Source organism: Phodopus roborovskii, unplaced genomic scaffold, assembly GCF_943737965.1.
Source record: "Phodopus roborovskii unplaced genomic scaffold, PHOROB, whole genome shotgun sequence".
Classification (NCBI taxonomy): Eukaryota; Metazoa; Chordata; class Mammalia; order Rodentia; family Cricetidae; genus Phodopus; species Phodopus roborovskii.
In genome coordinates, this window is record NW_026125700.1 from 2236929 (window position 1) to 2258237 (window position 21309).

A 21309-nucleotide genomic window follows, 5' to 3' on the forward strand; every position below is an offset into this window, starting at 1 on the left:
TCAGAGTTATAGATATTTGTGAGCTACCATATGGGTGCCGGGAACCAAACTCAGGTTCTCTTCAAGAGCAGCAAGCAATTTTAATTATTGAGCCATCTCATCAACTACATTTCTTTTTATTTAAGAGGAAAGATAGGGAGGGAGCTAGTCAAACAACAACCAAAGGAGAATATCAAATCAATGCTGGCCCTTGCAAAGAAGCACTAAAGCTTAACTAAGTCCAATTCCAACACCTGCTGTAGACTAGACAAAAGACAAGTTCGATTTGAATTATACTACACCATCAAGGATAAAGGTCTCTGTAGTCTCCATACAGACTATCTTCTGCACCTGCTAAAACAATCCACTCTGTATGTCAACAAACACACAACAGGCTCATTGTATTATTCTCTTCCAGAGATGAGGCTACTGGCAGCCAGTTGTCCCTAGTAAGTGGGTGTGGTTAGAAAGGCAGATGGGGGACCAGCAAGCCTTTCTACTCCAAGTAAGAGGAAGTATCAAAACTAAGACTATTATGAATTACAACCTATGGTGTCTCTCTTCTAAATAAATATGTTTAAATAAAAACAGCACCCTAAACAAGGAACTGTGCTGTATGCCTGTAGACCCAGTTAATCAAGAAGATGAACCAGGAGGACTACTTGTGTTCATGAGTTCAAGACCACCCTACACAACACAGGAAAACATATGTTAAAATAAAACAAAACTCCCTCAATGTGGAGAGGTTATGAATATATTTCAGTAAAGAAGAATAGATTCAAGAATTCCACCACACGTAATAGTGACTATAATTAATTGCAATACGTGAAAATGGTTCAAATTAGATTTTAAATGTAAGTATATGAAAAGGTAAGTATATGAAATGCTATATATATATGTTAAGGAGCTTCATTTTAACCATTCTACAACATATACATGCATCAAAATATGTGTTCACTATAAATACAGTTTGTACTTGCCACTTGACAAACATCTGGACCTCATTTTAGTTCCCTGAGTGCAATAAGCTAGAACCTTTCTGTGACAGGAAGAAGCTCCACAAAAATCCAGTAGTAATTCCCCAGAGTCAAGGTAACCTCAAGCTTCACTAATTTGTCTTAAAGAAATACTTGATCTGTCATCTACAAATACAAACTAATTGATTTTTAAACTCCTTCCTACTTTCTAGCTATATAGTTTATTGGAATAATAATATCCACACTCTCATGAAAACAGAAGTCTCTTGTCTTCCAAGTACCAGGAGCCTTCCTCCTTCCAGGGATTAGAAGTCCCCATTTTTACTTTATAAATAAGCCATGTGCCCAGTAAGTATTCGTTTCTGATACCTGAAAGGGCATTATCATTTAAAAATATCCTCTTCCAACTCCTTCACTGACCTCAGGTTTCAATAGCTGGGCTAGAATACTGGATTCCCATATGTTCCCATGAGCCACATGCTGGTACTGACCAGCAGTATCCAGCAGTGCCAGGCTAGGCTAGTGCATCATGCCCCATGCCCCACCCCCAGCATGCTAGTTCATTGGTGGAATGATAGTAATGGCACAGACTTCAATTCACTTGAAAAAAAAATCTCAAAATAGATTCATGAGTAGAGCTGGTATGAGACCAAATAGATTCTATGTTGGGGCTCTGCCTCACAGACTGCAATCTTGGATTGTTCCATATAACACTCTGCCTCTAAGTCCCTAATAGCTTTCTTCCTACATTTTTAATGCTTTGTGTGTTCTTTGATCAGTACAATCAATAAGCCAACAAGTATTTATTGGTCTAACAACTGAAGAACAAGAAAAATAGGAGCTAATTTTGTTGGGCAAAACATAACTAACACATGAAGCAGCTAAAGCATAAGATGAGACCAATAATCAAGTGTTAGAATGGAGATTCAGACTCTCTGGACTGTAAGTGGTCAGGAAAAAGCTCTCTTGGGGAGCTGGTGGCTGTTGAAACTGTTCCAATAGCAGCTGTTAAGGATGGCTTCAAGAAGAGCTGTGCTTTTAACTGCAAGCAGGGCCTAAGGATCTGAGCCCAATGATGCCCTTTGATCCAACATAACAGAAACAACACATTTTAATTCCTTCCAGATATGGGTGGATAGTTGTCTCCTTATTTACTACTTACCTGGCATACACTGAATGTTTCTGTTTCCATAAATCCCAATCCCTGATTCAATAGCATCTGCAGGTGGGGTGGAGCCCTTGGTAAATGATTATGTCACCTAAGTCTGCATCTTCATGGATGAGATTAATGACTCATAACAACAAGAGCCCCCTTGTCTTTCTATGTTATGAGAAGATTGCAAGAAGATAGTCACATCTAAGCTATGAAATAGATCCTCACCAGACTCTGATTCTGCCAGTACTTTGAGCTAAAGCTCTCTAGCCTCTAGATTGAAAGATACACATTTCTGTCGTTGAGAAAACATAGTCTATAGTAGTGTGATGGCAGCCCAAACAGACTAGCAAGATTCTACCTCTAGAGAAAAGTAACTAGGTGGGAGAACTACCATCTAGCACACAGTATCAAGGTTATCATAGCTATACTCAGAGCCTGCTGAAAGGGAAGAAGTCCCTTTTAACACTAAAAACTTAATTAAAAATTAACCTCCAGACATTTTGCTACATAAAGGGTAGAGAAAAAATGCATAACCCTCTCTCTTTTGCTTCAGTAGAAATGGAGAAATTTAAACAAACGCACATTTCTATTCTGTGGTGGTAAAAATCCTTTTGTGAGGAGATACATAATAATCTATACCCAGGTAAATGTACTCAGTGATTGTCAAATGTTCATTGTAATGACAATTTTCAAACTTCAATCATAGTATAACCCTGCTTAACAACTTTGTACTGCTGCTAACTGTATCCACAGACCAGTATTCTAAGGCCTTCCATTAACTGGCCCTATCTAATCATCCCAAGGCTCCTGTCTTCTCATCGCTCCATTTCAGAAACATCCCACTAATTACACTGAATTACCTAGCTTCTTGATTTGGCAAGAGACACAAGGTGCCTCCTTTGTTCATTCTCAAACAATACTAGCTCTGACATCTCTGAGGAGGAAGACTTCTGAGGTCTCTTCTCTCAGCTCATGTCAGATTGCTGGGAATATCTTTGTACTTTGTGCTCACCTTTTCCAAAATAGAGAATTGCGTACTTAATTAAGTTTTTTTTCATTCTAAACTGGCATGGTAGCTCAAGTCCACTATCCTAGCATTCAGGAGATATGGGACAAGAAAGATCACAGATTAAAGGCCAGCATAGGTTACCTAGAAAGTTTCAGGCCAGGCTGGGCTAAGTAGACCCTTTCTAAAGCAAACAAACATACACACTAATGACTTGCTCTCATCCTTGGCTATAGTCCATATAATTAGAAAGCTGAAGTAGGAGGCTCACGTGGGTTCAACGCCATTTGAACAACATAAAGAGATTGCCATCTCAAGAAAAGAAAGACTATAATCCTCTTGGGGGGATGTAGGAGTAAAGCTCAATAAGAGGACACTTGTAAAGCCTTGGGTGAGATAGAAAAAACAATATTCATTTAGATGAAATTTCAAAGAATATTTTAAAAGCAGATCGACAGTAAATAAGCCATTACCACAAAAGACAGTGGAAAGATTAAAACCATACAGAGGAATTCTGAATAACAGAACCATTAAGAATTATTAAAGGAAATAAATTTTGGGGGAGACTCATCTTCAAAGCACATGCATTATCAAGAGTTACAGCTAGGGATGTAGTTCAGTTGCTGTCTTGCTTGTCTAACATCCAAGATGCCTGAGGTTCCATCCTCAGCACCACATACCAGACATGGTAACACATGCCTGCAATCCTAGCACTCAAGAAATAGAGGAAAGAAGATCAAGAGTTCAAAGTCATCCTCAGCTATATACTGCATCTGAAGCCAATCAAACCTACATGAGACATCATCTCCAAAAAAAAAGGAAAAAGTTAAGTTTAGCTACAAACTGTAGTAGACCAATATCAAAGAGGCCATTGGCCACACTAACGTTCTAAAACTTCCATTTGGTTGGTCAAGTATAGAACAGCTCTAACCCACATAAAGCACAAGATTGGCCTTCACAGAGCAACTTGTAAAAGAACACTCTCTTGGTCAGAGAACATGATAGTCACCTTTAACTCTTCTCAGTCTCAGTATTTTCTTAAACCTGGTTAACTGTTGTCAGATCTGCTTTTTCTACTGAGTTATGAGCACCCACAGAGTGTCTAGGTAAGGAGCACACTTTGCCTAATTTTTCTCCCAACAATTTTTATCCTAGTATCCAGACCTAAGAGTGGCAACAGAGGCAATGATCCTTCATGAACTCACAAAGTATCTTACATTTTAAGTGGGCACTTACAGATAGGCCACTGTACTCCTTTGAGAAAGCCATGCCAGACTGCTGTCAGTTTTCTACAAAATAATCCTTGGTTTCCTAGGAGCATGAGCTTGGGAGATTCTAGCATTTGGCATTATACACAACTTTAATAATTTGAATGTCTTCAGAATTGCATAGTCAAAAGATAAGCATTCAACAGATCTTAAATTAGCTCACTTCTGTGGGCCTGATTTCTTAAACCACAAAAAGGATAGAGAGAATCTCCGGAGCCCTTTATAACTCTACCATGCTATGATTCTGTGAGTCAAGACTAGAATTTTAAATGCATCCAGAATGTATTCTTCTGGCAACACTTACTGACCACCTACACCAGTGTAGATCACCACAGGGGGCTACAGACACAGGAGATAACACCTGGACCTGAAAGACCTTGAGGATATACGGAACAAACGAAGAGATTAAGCACAATAGAAACAGAAAAACAGCCAGGTGGGTGTGGTGGCACAGAACCATAATCCCAATACTCCTGGGGTGGAAGCGGGAGGTGGGGGGACAGGAGCTCAAGGTCATCTTCAGCTACACCAGAAATTCAAGGCTGTCCTGAGCTACATGAGATCCCATCTCAAAAAAAAAAAAATCAAAATAGGAACTCAGAAATGTAAGACATGTCACATTATTTGGTACAATGAGCAAATGTACAGTTAAAGGAACTTGAAAGGGGAGGAAAATTTGGGTGGCTGGGAGAACTGAGATAATTACTAAGCAATAATATAAATCTCTTTTCTAGTTTATCCAATTCAGTGACTTTTCTTCTAATATGCACAAAGTATCCATGGGGACCAGTCTGACAAAAATGGATCTGATAGTACCTTCATTCAATTTTCTCCACATACAGCACATAGAGCATCAACAGCAATCACAGCAGCAAGACATTTCTATGAAGGTGTCAAGAGTCATATAGTCCTTTTTGCCACATAAAGTCTGGGGATTTTGACCCCCACTAGAAATCCAGTCAGACAGTTAAAAGAGGATGCTTCTAAGTTCATTCCAGAAGGCAATGTGTTTGATCCTTTCCCAAGTCTACACTTTGTCAGGAAGTTGAGTTAAACCAAATATCACAAAAGCTTTTCAGTAGCTGGACAGCTTACAGGCTGTCAATGCCATTCTGCTATAATGTTATGGCATTAGCTGGGCAGGGTTTGAGCAAAAGGGTTAAAATATTGCTCCTTGTGCTGAAAGCTGAAATTGGCAGCCATGAGCACATTTCCTAACTACCTCACCCCCAGAATTAATCAGAAAATCCTTTGTCTTTATGCACTTTACACTTTTCACTGCACTTTTAAATGTATATATACTTACCACAAATACAACTACCTATTGGCAATATACACTCTCCTTTTGCACCCTCATGTCCTTTCAGACAGATACAGTTATGTAGAATTTCAGACAGAGCTACCAGGGGTTTAGCCACTCTGTAATGAGTTGTAAAAGCAACATCTCCAAGTGCAAGGCTGGCACCAATACCGACACTGCATATTTTTTTTTCATGAAGGGGGCATCCACATGACTGACCAGACTGCTCCAGCCATCTGGCTGGCCCACAGCTGTGCCAAACACAGGCATAAATCTGCTCACACTTGTTCCTAAGTACCTGCTGCCAATAGGACCTGGTCGATAAAAAGCACATCCAGCTGTGCATCAAGATTTGAACTACCAAGCCAGGTCGTGGTGGTGTTAAACCCCTTTAATCCCAGCACTCCAGACACAGAGGCAGGCAGATCTCTGTGAGTTTGAGACCAGCCTGGTCTACAAGAGCTAGTTCCAGGACAGGCTCCAAAGCCACAGAGAAACCCTGTCTCAAAACAAACAAACAACAAACAATTTGAAATATCTTCCCTGGTGGCAACAATGTAACAAGTAGAAGATATGGAATCAACTCTCATAGAGAATTAAAGAATGGAAACAGCAATCTGTGAACTTAAGTGTGCTCTCTCCTATCACTTCTTGGTCTTTAGCAAAAATCAAGTGTAATGTCAAATGCCATCATCACCTGCCTGAAATTAGGGAGTAGATCACCTGGTTTCCTTAGGTCTCATTGCATCTTAATATTAACATTGGAGCCCCAACTCTGTACTCCAAGCCGTACTAGCCCCTCCACTATTGTCCTGAGAATAGATTATGACTTGCTGTGCCTTTTACAGTCTGCCATTAGATAGCCACCGCTTTGATTATCCATGTGCCTGCATATGCCTAACATGCGCATGCACGCACACACACACATTCTCGTCCCAGACTCTGCCTTTCTTATAGAAGCATTCATCATGGGAGTCCTCTTTTCTTTGGTCAGATTTACACTTCCCCATTCCACTACTAAACTAACGCATTTACTTCCTTCTCCTCTCCCTCCCCCAGCCTGTAGTTTTGAAATGTTTACTCTTTCAAACAGACAGCTGGAACTCGGAGCAGTTTTACAAAACATAATATCTACAGAAAAAAAAAAACCCCAAAATAATTTTGAAATGGAAGTCATCTTGGGAGCAAACTTATCAAGCCTCTGTTGCACAGTCATTTAGCTAATTAGAAGCTTCACCCCATGGGCAGTTTTCTTCAGAGGCCTTCAGGGGCCTAAGTGGAACAGATCCAAATCACAGTCTCTGTAGCCCTTCCAGGTGAAAGAAAAGGGCCAAAAGGCCACAGCTCTAAATCCCATGTTTCTCTGACCAAACCTGAGGTTTCCCGGACCCAGAATTCCCAAATCACTCAGAGCGTGGAAACAAGTCTCATCTCTGTCATGAAAATTCCTTATCATAAACAGAGACAGGGGGAGGAAAAAGAACAAAAGTGTGGGAGAATGACAGCAGAATGCAATGTTGTACTTCCAGAAAGAAGAAAAGCAGGAGCAAAGCAAATGTAGAAAGAAGAGTGAGGGGAGGAAAACAAACTGTTTTTATGTTATGCAAAACCCTGCCGGGCTGCACATGCTCACTTGCAGCACACATAAGCACATGGTGCATGTACACACACACACACACACACACACACACACACACACACACACACACACAGAGCTATAAAACTCAGAATGGAAAACAGGTAACAAGCCTTCCGCAACCTGCCTAACTTCATGGAAAAACTCTACAAAGTCAGTGGCAGTAACAACAAAAGGACCTTTAACAACGAGTTCATTTGATCTTATTTTACCAGCCCTCTTGTAGAACATTATAACATTCTTCCCACTGCTGTTACTCAAGCCATCTGCAATCATCAAAGTCTAGCAAAGTAGCCCCCAAATTACTCTGAGATGCACAGAGAAAGACACAAGTGAGTCTCAATGGACTGGAGCTCATTTTAATTACCCCACTCACTTTGGCCAAGGAGCCCCCTTGGCATCTCCCAGCCACGCCCCGGCATGGGAACTCTTATTTCCAGGCCACCCATGAACACAAGCCATGGCAGGCTCACATCAGGTGTGGCCTCGGTAGACACATGCACACGTCTTGTTTCCTCAAGGTCGTCCTTAATACAGTAATCCCAAAACAATTAGCACTGCTCCCATCCCTAGAGTGTAGAATCATTCTCAGCATACCCAATAGTCATGCCACAGCACACTAGACGCCAACTGGCCACCTCCGTGGAACAGTGACCTACACAGACTTTAAACAGTGTCTGTAGTACTAGGTGCCACATTACAGAAAAAAAAAATTCCAAGGCTAGTATCAGGCCTACACAGAATGTTGATACTTTTTATACTGAGTGATTTTTGAGGGAAAGAAAGGGCACACTTCAAAAGCATTCCCACAGCTCCTTTGTAGTACAGCTGATGACTGGGACAATCTTCAGGTTCCCAGTTCAGTTTGTATTTCAATTTAACAGCTAGGTACGAACTAGAGTTTACAGAAATAGGACCCAGAATAGCAGATTAAATGAATATTGTTGAGTGGTGTTGTAACAGTGAGGGTTACTCCCAGACTTAGGAGGGGTAGAGAAGTAATTTGTCACTAAGTTACTGTCAATGCAAGGAGGTAAATAAGACAAACTCCCTTCTTTGTTCCCGGTTATCTGCACCAGCGTTATAAAGTTGATGTTAAAGTTCTTGGTCTTTTTAGGGAGTCTATATTCTACTCTAACCACAAAGCAGTGAATTTAATAGACACAGCCTATAGACATTGTTCAACAAAAGAATAAAATCATGCAAGAACCACCACAAATGCCCAGGAAAGACAATTTCATTCCTTGGACCCAACTTAACCATCATCAGACAACTGTATTCAATGAAAACTCACTCGAAGGCAAAGAAAAGTGTACATGTTCCCAGGATGAGGAAGAGGGTCAAGTAGAAGATGCCCTTTTGCCGGGCCATCATGACGCGGCCATCACAGCAGAAGGTGTTCCTGCCTGGGAGTTTCTCCCATTTCCGTGTCACCTTCTTTCTTACCACCATCACAGACATGATTGGAGTTCCTGTTCCACAATGGGCTTTGCAACTACACAGGAGCAGAAACAGAGGCTGAGCCCAGCTTTGAAATCACGCCGTCTACTATTGTTGCCACTGGGTCAAACATTATCAAGAGCCCTAAAAAAAAAAAAAAAAGAAAAGAAAAGAAAAGAAAAGAAGAAAAAGGGGGAATGAGACAAGAATAACAAAATGCAACTGAACCTTCATTTTCCAGAAATAGAAAATGAACACTGCCTGAAGCACTGGGAATGGGGGAGTCTGAAATTTTTATTTCTAATTTATGCTTGTTCTCTAAAGAGGAAAAAACAACAGTTTCAGAAAGGGGAGGGAAGTAGTACTTCTTAAGTAATAAATCCCATTTCCAAACTAATACTGATAGTTCGGAAGTAACTAGGAATTCTCTAAGTGCCTATCATAATTAGTATACTTAACAAATAAGTAAACTGAGGACTAGTGAGACAAAATGACATATTCGCACAGCAATGAAGCTGAGACAAGAAAGCATGCCCACTGACTTCCAGTCCCTGGCACTTTCCACTACACCACAGTGTTCTTTAGTCTTTGTTAAGAGACCTATAAAAGTAATACTAGCAGGTTTTTGTTGTTCTTGTTGTTTGTCCCTAATAGCCCCTCCCATCCCTCTTCTACTCCTTCACCTTCTTTCTACAATTAGTCATTCAAAATATTAATTACAGGGGAGAACAAGTAACCCTCTGGCTGGGGTAGGGTGTTCTGAGCATTCTGTACACATACACACGTTGTATTTACACAAAATAGATTGGCCCTAATCAAACCTTCTGCAACTTCCTGAGTCCGAAAATGAAAGTCTTGCTGGTCTAGCTTACCATTTGTGGGACTCTTCATAAGCCACACCACCCTGTAGATAAAAGGCTTCCTTTATCAGGAGAGATTCTGGAATGGTTGGCAACTGGTGATGGGGTGAGGGGTGCCTGAGGGCGGTGGCAGCAGCTAAGATAAGTCCCTGGGGGGGGGGGCTTTCTGGGATATTTCACCAATACCATCTCTATCCAGCATCCTGGATTTGCAGGCCTAGCCTTTCCCAGTTACTGCTATCCTGCTCTTCCTCTCAGGTGTGGGGCTGTGTCCTCTATTTACTGGCACCACATGCCCCATGCTGGCAAGAATGAGGCGGAAGCCTGCAGCCTGATGAGCAAGAAACAACCAGCCAGAGATCATTCTAGCGAGGGCAAAGGTCCAAAAGAGGACTAGGAGCCGAGCTCCGAGATGGAAAGGTGTAAGGCTTGTGAAAGGGGAGGGGGCCCCAGGGGTGCAAAGATCACTTCCTTTGTGTAAAACTAACCTGGAAAACAATCTCTTCCTCATAAACTGACCCGGCAGGAGAGCACAGACTAGGAAGGGGAGCCCAACCTGGGAGAAGAAAAATTAAAATCCGTCGGAAAGCAGCGACCGGGTTCAGAAGCCGAGTGCCAGAAGCTAGGGCTGTGCAGCGGGCTCGGCCTCAGGAGGCCCGCCCTGCCTCCGCCACGCAGCCGACCACCGCCCCAGGCTGGCTGGGACGCGCGCCACATCCACACGCACACGCGTCCACAAGCTCGTACACACTCACACACGCCCCGCCACGTGTAGTCACCCCGGGCCAGGGGCTTGGCGGCTGGCGAGCGGAGCAGGGCGGTGCCAACGTCCCTGGGTCCCAGCGGAGCTGGGGGGCTGCAAGCCCTTCTGACAGCGGAGACCCGGAGACCCCCCCACCCCCACCCCTCGTTACCTGAATGAGGGAGCCCGAACTCGGCCGGCAACTGAGGGCGGAAAGTGTACGGTCCCCGGGGATCGTGTCAGCCGCCAAAGGTGGTAGGGACTTCTCCCTGACAGGGAGGGTGCCTCCTCCTGACAAGGGGCCCCAATGGTCGGGGCCCTAAACCAGCTGTGGCAACCGCCCACCGCTGGCGGAATGGAACGCTCCTCACGTCACCAGGTCGCTCCAGTAGTTGCTCGTCCTCTATTGGCTAAACGGTCACAGGGCCTCCATCCCGCCCCTACCACGAACTGCCATTGGCTACTTCTAACGCCACTCAAGAGTGCCTCCGCCTACTCCCCCCACCCATCTCCTTGCTACAAGCCCACCTGCCAAGCTACAGCCAGCCTCTCTCTGGGGCCTGAGTGTCAGTATGCGAAGTGTCCCCTTCTATTAATATAGTTACGCAAAAGCGGAGGCGAAAGGTAGTGTGGACCGGCCAGGGGAGGAGCCAAGAGCAGCCTTGCCACAAACACGGCGAGATGCTGAGGCAACACTAGCTCACAGATCCGGACGCTCACCCTGAATTAGGTCTCCCCTGGGCCTCTCCAGTTCTGATTGCCTTCAAATCGACCAAGGTCTGCTAATGGGCATCTTTATGTTAAGTTCTCTGCTTCACAAATCCCATTCAGGAGACAGGGGCGCCGACACAACCTCGAAGGCTTTGAGACGAAAACAAAAAAAGAGATGAGAAAGAAACAGTGTATCTGAGAACCTTGTTTTGCGATATTGAAAAATGTAACTGACATTAAGAGGCTTGGGGAAAGTACACTGAGACAACATAAATACTTCCAAGCAGATGATGAGGTGAAGATTGCCAAAAGGTGGTTAATTTCTGTTAGAACTTGAGGTCTTGTTGGATGTGGTGAGGCAGAAACAAGTAGGTTTCTGTGGGCCAGGCTGGTCTACATGAGTTCCAGGCCAGACAGTGCTACATAGTAAGATCCTGTTTCAAAACAACAAAACAAAAGAACTGAAAATATTATGGTAATTAAGGGAGGGGCATTCAAGGCACAATTTTCATAGATCAATCAGACTGGTTCTTTTCCTTCTGATGCTTCCTCTGCAGTTACTGCCACTATGAGCCTCTTCTGTCCATTGCAGTGAGAATTTGAGAGTAGAGTGAGGAAAAGAGCTGAGAACCACAGCATTATGTTATATGGTGGAGGTTACAAGGCACCAGGTTTGTTTCCACCAGTATGACTGGTTCTTGCCTTCCAAACAATATAAGGGATGATTTAAAGTGGGTCTGTCCTTGCCTAAGTTATCAGCCCAGGTTCTCTAGAACTTGACCAAGATTTCCCTAGGGTCACAGTAGTTGGATTTAGGACATAAGTGATTGCCAATGCTTTCCCAAAGGCAACTTTGTGATAGTTTTAATGAATGACTACATACAGGGTTAAGAATTATTCTTCAGTTATAGTATTTTGGTTCTATATAATAAAAAAGTATTTATGATGATAATTATTCTTTCTTAAAATAATTTATTTACTTTTATTTCACTTGCATTAGTATTTTGCCTGCATATATGTCTGTGTGAGGGTGTCAGATCTTAGAGTTAGAAACATTTGTTAGCTGCCATGTGGGTGCTGAGAATTGAACCCGAGTCCTCTGGAAGAGCAGTCAGTGAGTGCTCTTAACAGCTGAGACATCTCTCCAGCCTGATAATTATTCTTGACACATTTATGACACCTTCCGATCAAAAATTTTAAAGGATTTAAAAATCATGAACCAGTTGTCTCACAAGAGAGACGTGTTATAATTAATTTGTACTTGAAAGTATGTCTTTATAAACCTATTGTTCCTGAGCACTCAGGCTGATGACAATCATTGCTTTATTCCTTATGAAGCATATGATCAGCATTATTGCCTCCAATTCCTGAAGGGTACTGGTATTATGACACACTTGGCATGGAAGGGACAGGAACTTCTCTTGGCCCTGTCAACTCTCTGAATTCCCAAGCCTTTGCATATGAGATGCTCTGAGGAATTGCACACTCAGCCTAGCTGCCATTCTTGTGAGTGTAGAGCCATTGGAATGAAGAGACCAAAGCCAAACATGCTTTGGTCATTGCTCAGCTTCAGGTGAAGCCTTGGAAGGTTCTGGAATGAACATAACATGGCAACGCATTCCTGAGCTCTGCCCCTCCCTGATCTGGGTCACATTCCCTCTGGGATTAAATGGCTTTGTAAATCAGGCTTGTTTTATTACAATCTGTTACTACTATTGCTTACTGAAAGAAAGTTAAGGAAATTGTATATGGATAAATATTCCATAGCACCTCTTTCTACATAATTACATCATTTGACATGATCCTTACATTCTTAATAAAAAGTATAAACTAAGAATGGGTTTCCCTTTTTCTCTTTCCTCCTTCTGCTCTTTTCAAAAAACTTCCCTACTTTATGCATCCCAATCAGTGTTGGCTCTTTTGAATGGTGTTGCTGTCATCCAATGAGCATGAGAAGCACTACTACAATCAAGGGGTAGCCTTCCATTTTATAGGAAAGCTCATAATTTAGTGGTATATGTTTTAAATAATTTGTCTTCATAGTTATGGTATGTATGTGCATGTGTATATGCATGTGTAGGTGTAAAGTGATGTTGAAGGGATTCAGATCCTGAAAGCCACCACTGGATTGGACACTGCTTGTCAATGTTGTACCAGAAACCATCCAGAGCCAAGGCCAAGAACAGACATGTCAAATTGAACCCTAGGACACATTTGAGCTCATGATAACTCCTTTTTTCTCTCTGTACTCAACCATATACACACGTGCTCTTCTCACCCCACTCGTCTGACTTAAATTCCTCTCCCTCTTCCATGGCTACAAATAAATAATAGTAAACAAATCACGAATGTCCTGCCCACACTTGACCAGTTAGTGTTCCTAAGCAAGATCCCCTGTGGGGACAATATAGAAGAAGGTAGATGGTATTTTGGAGAGAAAGAACATAAGCCTTAAGACTAGGGAGATCTAAGTTCAAACTTGAACTACTTAATATGTGGGGTAACCCTAGCAGGAAACTTATGTATTCTGTGCTTATTTTTTCCATAGCCTTCCAAATCAACCAATTACAGATATTAAAAGAATTAGGAAAAGAATGTACCTCTACTTAACATACAGAAACTTTTTCTCATCATTATTCTCCTAAGCAATACAATGTAACATCGTTTATATAACATCTACAGTGCAGCCAGTATCATAAGTAATCTGGATTTAAAATATATGGGAGAAAAAAAAATTAAAAACACATGGGAGGATTACAAAGGCTATATGCAAGTACTATTCCATTTTACATGAAATATTTGAATATATATACATACTTTCATATTCATGGGATCCTAGAATCTTTAGATAATGAGGGCCAACTATACTTACTTCACAGAATTTTAAAGGGTATTAGAGGTGATATGTTCTAAATGTTGGCATATAGGAGAAACACAATCCATGTCAAATGTCATAGTCACGTCTATGCCACCTGGCATCTCCCATCTCCCTCCTTCAGTCATGCTGCAGACTAGGGTTAGAGAGTTAAGAATGAAATTAGGTACCTTGTTTTCATACTCTCTACATTCACCACTGAATTTAATCCTTATCTGACAGGGTGCTTGGTTTCCAAGTGCCACATTTCACTTTCACCAGGTAAAGTTTGCCCAGTAATCTTAGTCTAGTCAAACATCTGTTCTTTAGTACCATCTTCTCCATAAATCCTCCAAACTGCTAGCACAATCTCTATTTCAAAAGATGAAAGAGAAGGGGACACTGCTTTTATTAAGCACCCTCCATGTTCACAGCACTACACTTAATTTGTTGGCTCTTCTCTGAGAACGAGCTGCACCATTAAGATGTCCACACATAGCCAAGTGTGGTGATGCACGCCTTCAATCCCAGCACTCGGTGGGCAGAGGCAGGCGGATCTCTGTGAGTTTGAGGCCAGCCTGGTCTACAGAGCGAGTTCCAGGACAGCCAAAACTGTTACACAGAGAAACCATGTCTCGGAAAAAAAAAATTCTCTGGGGTGTCAGAAAAAAAATCTTCATCCATAATGTAATTAAACCTCTACTTCAGGTTCTAGGAACTGGGCATCACCCCATATTTTCTTCTTTGTCTTTGTTGTTGGTGGTGGTGGTGATGTTTTCACACAGGGGCTTGCTTGCTGTGTGATGCAGGTCATACTCAAACTTTAGATTTTTTCCTGCCTAAGCATCTCAAATGCTGCGATTACATGACTACATCACCACGGCCACCCTCCAAACCCGTTTCACCACTGTCTCTTGCTGCTCCAGCTGGTTCCCAATTTGTTTACATCTCTTGATTGTGACTTTCTGACTTTACCTGGGATAGTTTTAGGTGCCATCCTTGAACCTTCAACTCCCTCTAGTACTAACCCTCTCATTAAACAGGAGTCACTACAGCAAAATCGCAGATTTTTCTTTTCTAAATTAAGGAGCTTCCCTGAGCCAGGAATTGTGCTAGGTGCTTGATACAGATAAGGTTCCCAGATTAGGACCTAAACTTGTCCAAGTGAGAGCAACTGATACTGACTTGGCACATCTCTAGCCTCTGACTCTGCCCAGCCCTCTCATTCCAGGAGCTGACCTCAAAACATTGTGTAGCCCACAAATATAAACTGGTCTATTAGTCATTCACTGGGTATGTATTGATCACCAACAGTTTGTCCAGCCTGTGCTGAGCACTATGGGAAATGCCAAGGAAGTGGATGGCATGGTCCCAGCCTCCAGGGAACTTAAAATATTCTGAGGGAGAAAAGACGAGCATCTGAGTAGTCATTAAAGATAAATACTAAACAGTTCAGAGTCAAATTCTCAACTACTCACTGCTGAGTCTCCAATTAAAGAAAGCTCGACTCAAAAGAGTACTCTCTTAGACAGGGGGTATAGCTCTGGGATTAGAGCACTTGCCTAGCTAACACACATGTGGTCCCAGGTTCCAGCCACAGCTCTAAAATAGAAAGTTTGTGGACTGAAAAGATAGCTTAACAGTTAAAAGTGCATACTGCCCCTGTAGAGAACCCAAGTTCAGATCCCAACACCCATGCCACATGGCTCACAACTGCCTGTAACTCCAGCTCAGGGTGATCCAATGCCCCTGACCTCCACTGGCACCTACACACACACACACACACACACACACACACACACACACACACACACAGACACACACACACACACTTAAAATAATAAAAATGAACTATAAACAAGTAAAGACTGTACCCTCTCAAATGCTGTTTATAGAAGAATAAACTGGTTTTAAAATCAGTTGGGCTATTTAGCAGTATCTCCTAATGTTTATATTCTACTTAACCATCAATCCAACAATTCTACTTCTATCTAGAAAAAAAACCAGTAAAAATGTTTGAAGAACAATGCTCAAAGACAATTACTAGAACATTGTGTGTAATTGCAAAAATCAGTAAACAACAAATCCACTAAATATTGCACAGAAGAACTACACCAATGTTAAAAAGTAATGAGATTATCTGGCTTCTCAGTAGCCTGAGGCAGGAGAATCACTGGTTCAAGACAACATGGCAAGAAATCTCAAAAATAGTACTAAGGATAGGGAGGTAGCAGTTTGTCAAAGTGCTTGACTTCTAAGCATGAAGACCCACGTTCCATTCCCAGAAATGACATGAAAAAGTCAGACATGATGACCCATACTTGTAATCCCAGTACTGAGAAGCTGGATCCCTGGGGCTCACTGGCCAGCCAGCATGTCCTTCCAGGTGTCCTAGGCCAGGGAGAGTAGTCTCAAAAAGCAAGGTGAATAACATCTGAAAAAAAACTTAAAATTTGCCTCTGGTCTCCACAAATAGAAACATTCATGTGTATGCATACCTACCTACACATAAGTCCATCTTCCTAAACATGCATACATATATTGAAAAAATAATAACAATTATCTTAATAGTTCATCAAATAATGACATTTGCCACCAAACTTAATGACCTGAGATGTGAGTTTGGAAGGAGAGAACCACACACTAACTAAATAAATATATAAAAATAAAATACAAAATGTAGAAAGAGTTTTCCTGTCCTGGCTGCCATTTCCCAGATATCTTTTCACAGAGGCTTAATATAAATTATAAATGCTCAGCCGATAGCTCAGACTTATTACTAACTAGCTCTTATAACTTAAACCATTTCTATTCATCTATGTGCTGCTCTGAGGCTCATGGCTTTTACCTCTATCCCATTTGTGTGTCTGCTCGTTCTCCATCTGACTGGAGACTCTTTGACTCGGCCCTCCATCTTCCCCTCATTCTCAGTTTGGCTTTCCTGCCTAACTTTATGCTGTTCAGGTATTGGCCAGTCAGCTTTATTAAAGCATTCATAGCAACATATATTCACACAGTGTACAGAAGGGTTGTTCCATAGCAACAAAAACTTAAAAATAGCAATGATAATTACATTGCAATACACATACATAAGAGCAGAACATCATTTTTTGTGTCTGTGTGCATAGTTCAATAAAAACTTTCACATTAAAGACTGGCAATATGGCTCAACAGTTAAGTCACCTGCCTCTTAGGCCTGGCAACCTGAGTTCAGTCCCTCAAACCTACGTAAAGGTAGAAGAACCAGTTCCACAAAGTTGTCGTCTGATTTCCACATGCAAACCTTGGCACACTCGCTCCCTTATACACACAATAACACTGTAAAATAAAACAAAAAGGGTGTGATAAGAGATTATAACAGGCTGAGCTCCTCAATGGAAATGAAGGTCAGTAGCCTAAATTTACCTGGAAATGAAGATCATTTCCCTGGAATAGCCAGAGGTTTGCTAGTAATTGTCAAACTCAGGGGGGCCTTGCAAGTCGGATGAAGTATGATGTTATGCTACAGGCTCCAGCTGGAAAGGGGAGAGTTTCATTTTTAAAAAATTCATATTAGGCTGGGTGTGGTGGCACAGGCCTGTAATCCCAGCACCTAGAAGCCAAAGGCAGGCAGATCTCCATAGTTGGAGGCCCGATTGTGCCTTTGTCTCAAAAAAAAGGACATTCAGTATTAAATCTATTAGAGTTGAAATTTTATAGCAGAAAGTTGTCAATATAATGTTTTTCATGTATTATTATAATATTGTGTGACTGCATACATGTGGAAATCCATGTGGAGGTCAGAAGACAACTTTGCAGAGTTGGCTTCCTCCTTTCAGGTCATCAGATTTGTGTGGCTTTTATCTGCTGAGCCATCCTGCTGGCCTTACTTGTTTATTTTTATATACATGTCACTTTTTTATTTTTTCTTATCTTACATATCAATCCCAGTTCCCTCTTCCCCTCCCTCCCAGGCCCCCCGACCACCCTCCCATCCCATTCTCCCCCAACACTCCACAGGGAGGATGATGCCTTCCAGTAGGGATCAACTAAATCTGTTAAACATATCACATTTTTTTATTGGGAGGCATTTCTATTATCATAGCACTCCTGTGGAACTCAAAGGACAATTTGCAAGAGTTGATTCTCTGCTTCTAACATGTGGGCCTAAGGCTTGAACTCTGTTCCTCAAACTTGGTGACAGACACCTCTGCCACCTGAGCTCTCTTGCTGACCATCAATATTTCTCTCTCTCTCTCTCTCTCTCTCTTTCTTTCTTTCTTTCTTTCTTTCTTTCTTTTTCCTTGTCTTCTTTTTGGACGCAAGATTTATTAATGTAGCCCTAGCTGTCCTGGAACACTTTATGCAGATCAGGCTGGCCTTGAACTCAAGAGATCCACCTGCTAGAACTACAGGTATGTGCAGTTCACTGTATCAGAAACATGATTATATTATTTCCAATTGTAGCCAGGTAGAGATTTAGTTTAAAATCCAAAATGTTGCAGTTCTATACAGCATACTGATATAAAAATAATATGCACTAATATACACATAGAACAAAATCTTAAAGTTATATAAGGCTATACACTGACAATCAGGCCTCCTATTCTCCCTCATCTCAATAAACTCCAATTTCTCCCTCTGAAGCAAACTACTGTTGGCAGTCTCGTGTGTTTCCTTTGATAGGTAATTCCATGGTGCTTTCCTTAGGAAACAGGGTAATTGCCTGTTCCCTAGCAAGCTTTTAGGACCTGGCAATGCAAAAATGTAGCTTCAAGGCAAAACTAATATTCTAGGAACTGGGATGGAACAGTATCTGCCCTTAAGTTTTCTCAACTTCATCTTCAGAAAACATATTCTCAGAGCAGGTCTCAAGACATTTGTTGTAAGTACTTCTAGCTGGACAAAATACTAACAGATACACTGATCATGATCATTCAGTAGCCAGCACATATCACAGATCCAAATATTTCAATAAATGCTTTGGGAGGATTGTTGAATAAGGAAGGGGTGTGCTTTTATGTAAGATAGAGTCAGTGAGAAATTGTTCACTACTGTCTAAGTAGCTCGAGAAGATTTCATCAAGGAGGTGCTGTGTAAAGGACAGAAAGCTGGCCCCTGGCTCAGTGATGCACAGACAGCATTCCAGCAACATTTGTAGTCCAGGGAAAATCCTGGAATTGAGATTTGGGATAAAAGGAAAGAAAAGACAGTATTCAATATTTATTTATGAAGATCAGAGGTGGTGAAATTTGAGCACCAGCGAGAAGCATTGCTGTGAGTGTGTGGCAATATGGGCTGAACCATCCATTGCATTGTGGATAATAAGCCTGATATAAACCTCTGTAGAGAGAAGTCAATCTCCCTGTATTTACTATGCCTCCCACATTTCTAGCGCTGTCATGGGAATAGCATTCACTTCTGAATTTCTCTCAGAGGTACTAAAGAATGGATTATGGGGAACAACAGTGAATTTTCTACATTACATCCATCTCACAGGTTGACCCTATTTACTAAATGGTCATAACTTTACTTAATACATTGTTGCAGTGGTATCACTTGCACATTTATATAGATAAATGTGTTCTTTTCTGCATGGAGCTGTCCTGTGCATTTTAAGATGTCAAACAGTGTCCCTGGTCCCCACCGGGCTCCCCTGAAAATGTCTCTAGACATTGGTAAGTGTCCCATGGAGAACTATTAACCTAAAACTTCATGAGTCTTTCTTGTTTTCTTTGGTATTCTGAGGCAGGGTCATACTCTATCAGCCAGTCTGGTGTCCAATTTACAATCCTCCCTCGGTCTTCTCTATACTGGGAGTACAGGTGTACCCCTACATACCTTGATGAATCTTTTTATTCTACAGAAACTTTTTAAATTAACATTTAAAATATTTATCAAAATATATTCCCTAAAGGTGCAATAATGGTATTCATATCTTGGTACTACCAAACCAACTATCTAATTGGACATAAGACTTACTTAACAAGAGGAAAATCATGATGCCTACTATAGGAAAACTAATTAACTACCCAAGGCTAGTAAGGTATTGGGTCTTAGAGGACAATCTACTAGTGCCACTAGACTAACCCAATGTAATTCCTAACTGCAATCTAAATACTTACCTTATACCCTTCATCCAAGAAGCTTCCCAGTGAAGTAGACAGAGGCCATCAGAGAAAACCACAACTGGTCAAAATGCAGAGAACAGCTGATTGTAGGTTTTCTGTCTATAACTGACACATCCATAACCGAACTACCATACCTAAGGCTCAGGGAACATTGTGAAAGAGGGAATGTAAAAATTGTAAGAGCCAGACCATGAAATCTTCTGTGAGAAATGCCTGGGAAACTTCACCCATGATACCTTAAGAATATGGATGCGTAAACAAGACCTGAACAATGACATATAGACATGTTAACAAGGAAGGGGAAAATCTCACAGGGCTTGCTCCCCCCAAAACAAAAACAACAACAAAAAAAAACTATAAGCAACTAAGGACTGTTTATGGAGGGAGAACTAATCTTCCCCAGGAATAAGCCCTCTAATTGGACCACAAACAAACAACACTAAACGGACTCAGCAGGTTGTAGTTACAGGTTTATGCACATATGAAACAATAATAATAAGAAAAAGTTTTCATGAATTTAAAAGGACACATGAATGGAGAAAATTAGAGGGAGGAAATTGCAAGAAGGAAATGTTTCTAGGTTACAGAAAATGTAGATAATATAAAAATATCCTGCTAAGTAACAAAAAAAAACCTCATCATTATAAATCAATTTATCAAAACGTTGCATTCAAGTACATAAAGATTAAACAGTACTAAAACTCTTAGAATGAAAAAAGGTATCTCTTGCCCCATTCCCCCATGAAAGTAGTCTTATTCTCTAAAGGTTACCACAGTTGTTTTTGAGGCAAGGCTTAATGCATACCAGGATGGCCAAGTAGCTGAGGATGACCTTGAATCCCTGACCCTACTGCCTCTGCTTCTGGAATTCTGGCTTTAGATTTGTGCCATCACAGCAGGTTTTCTGCAGTAGTGGGGATTGAGTCCAGGGATTTTTGCACACTAGGCAAACATTCTAGCAACTGGGTTTTATCCTCAGCCTTCAGTTACCACTTCCAAGCATTTCTGACTTGGTTTTTTCCAATGGTTCGTGCCATATCCATTAACTTGTGCTATAATTTAGATATGGCTTTTCTTCCAAGTTTCATGTGTTGGGAGCTTTGTCCTCAGTGTGGTTGAAGCTGATGTTGTTGAACCTTTAACAGAAGATTAAGCCGGGTGGTGGTGTCAAATGCCTTTAATCCCAGCACTTGGGAGGCAGAGGCAGGTGGATCTCTGTGAGTTGAGACCAGCCTGGTCTACAATAGCTAGTTCTAGGACAGGCTTCAAA

At 41.5% G+C, this 21309-nt stretch overlaps 1 protein-coding gene across 1 annotated transcript in view; it reads right to left on the reverse strand.

Annotated features, from left to right (window-relative positions):
- Nucleotides 1-8856, reverse strand: part of Zdhhc9 (zinc finger DHHC-type palmitoyltransferase 9) — a 29235-nt gene extending 20379 nt beyond the window's left edge. The window contains exon 1 of the mRNA XM_051178480.1: nucleotides 8617-8856. Within this exon, the coding sequence (XP_051034437.1) occupies nucleotides 8617-8783 (167 nt within the window). The 5' untranslated portion in view covers nucleotides 8784-8856. The remainder of the gene's footprint in view (nucleotides 1-8616) is intronic.
- Nucleotides 8857-21309: the final 12453 nt, after the last annotated feature.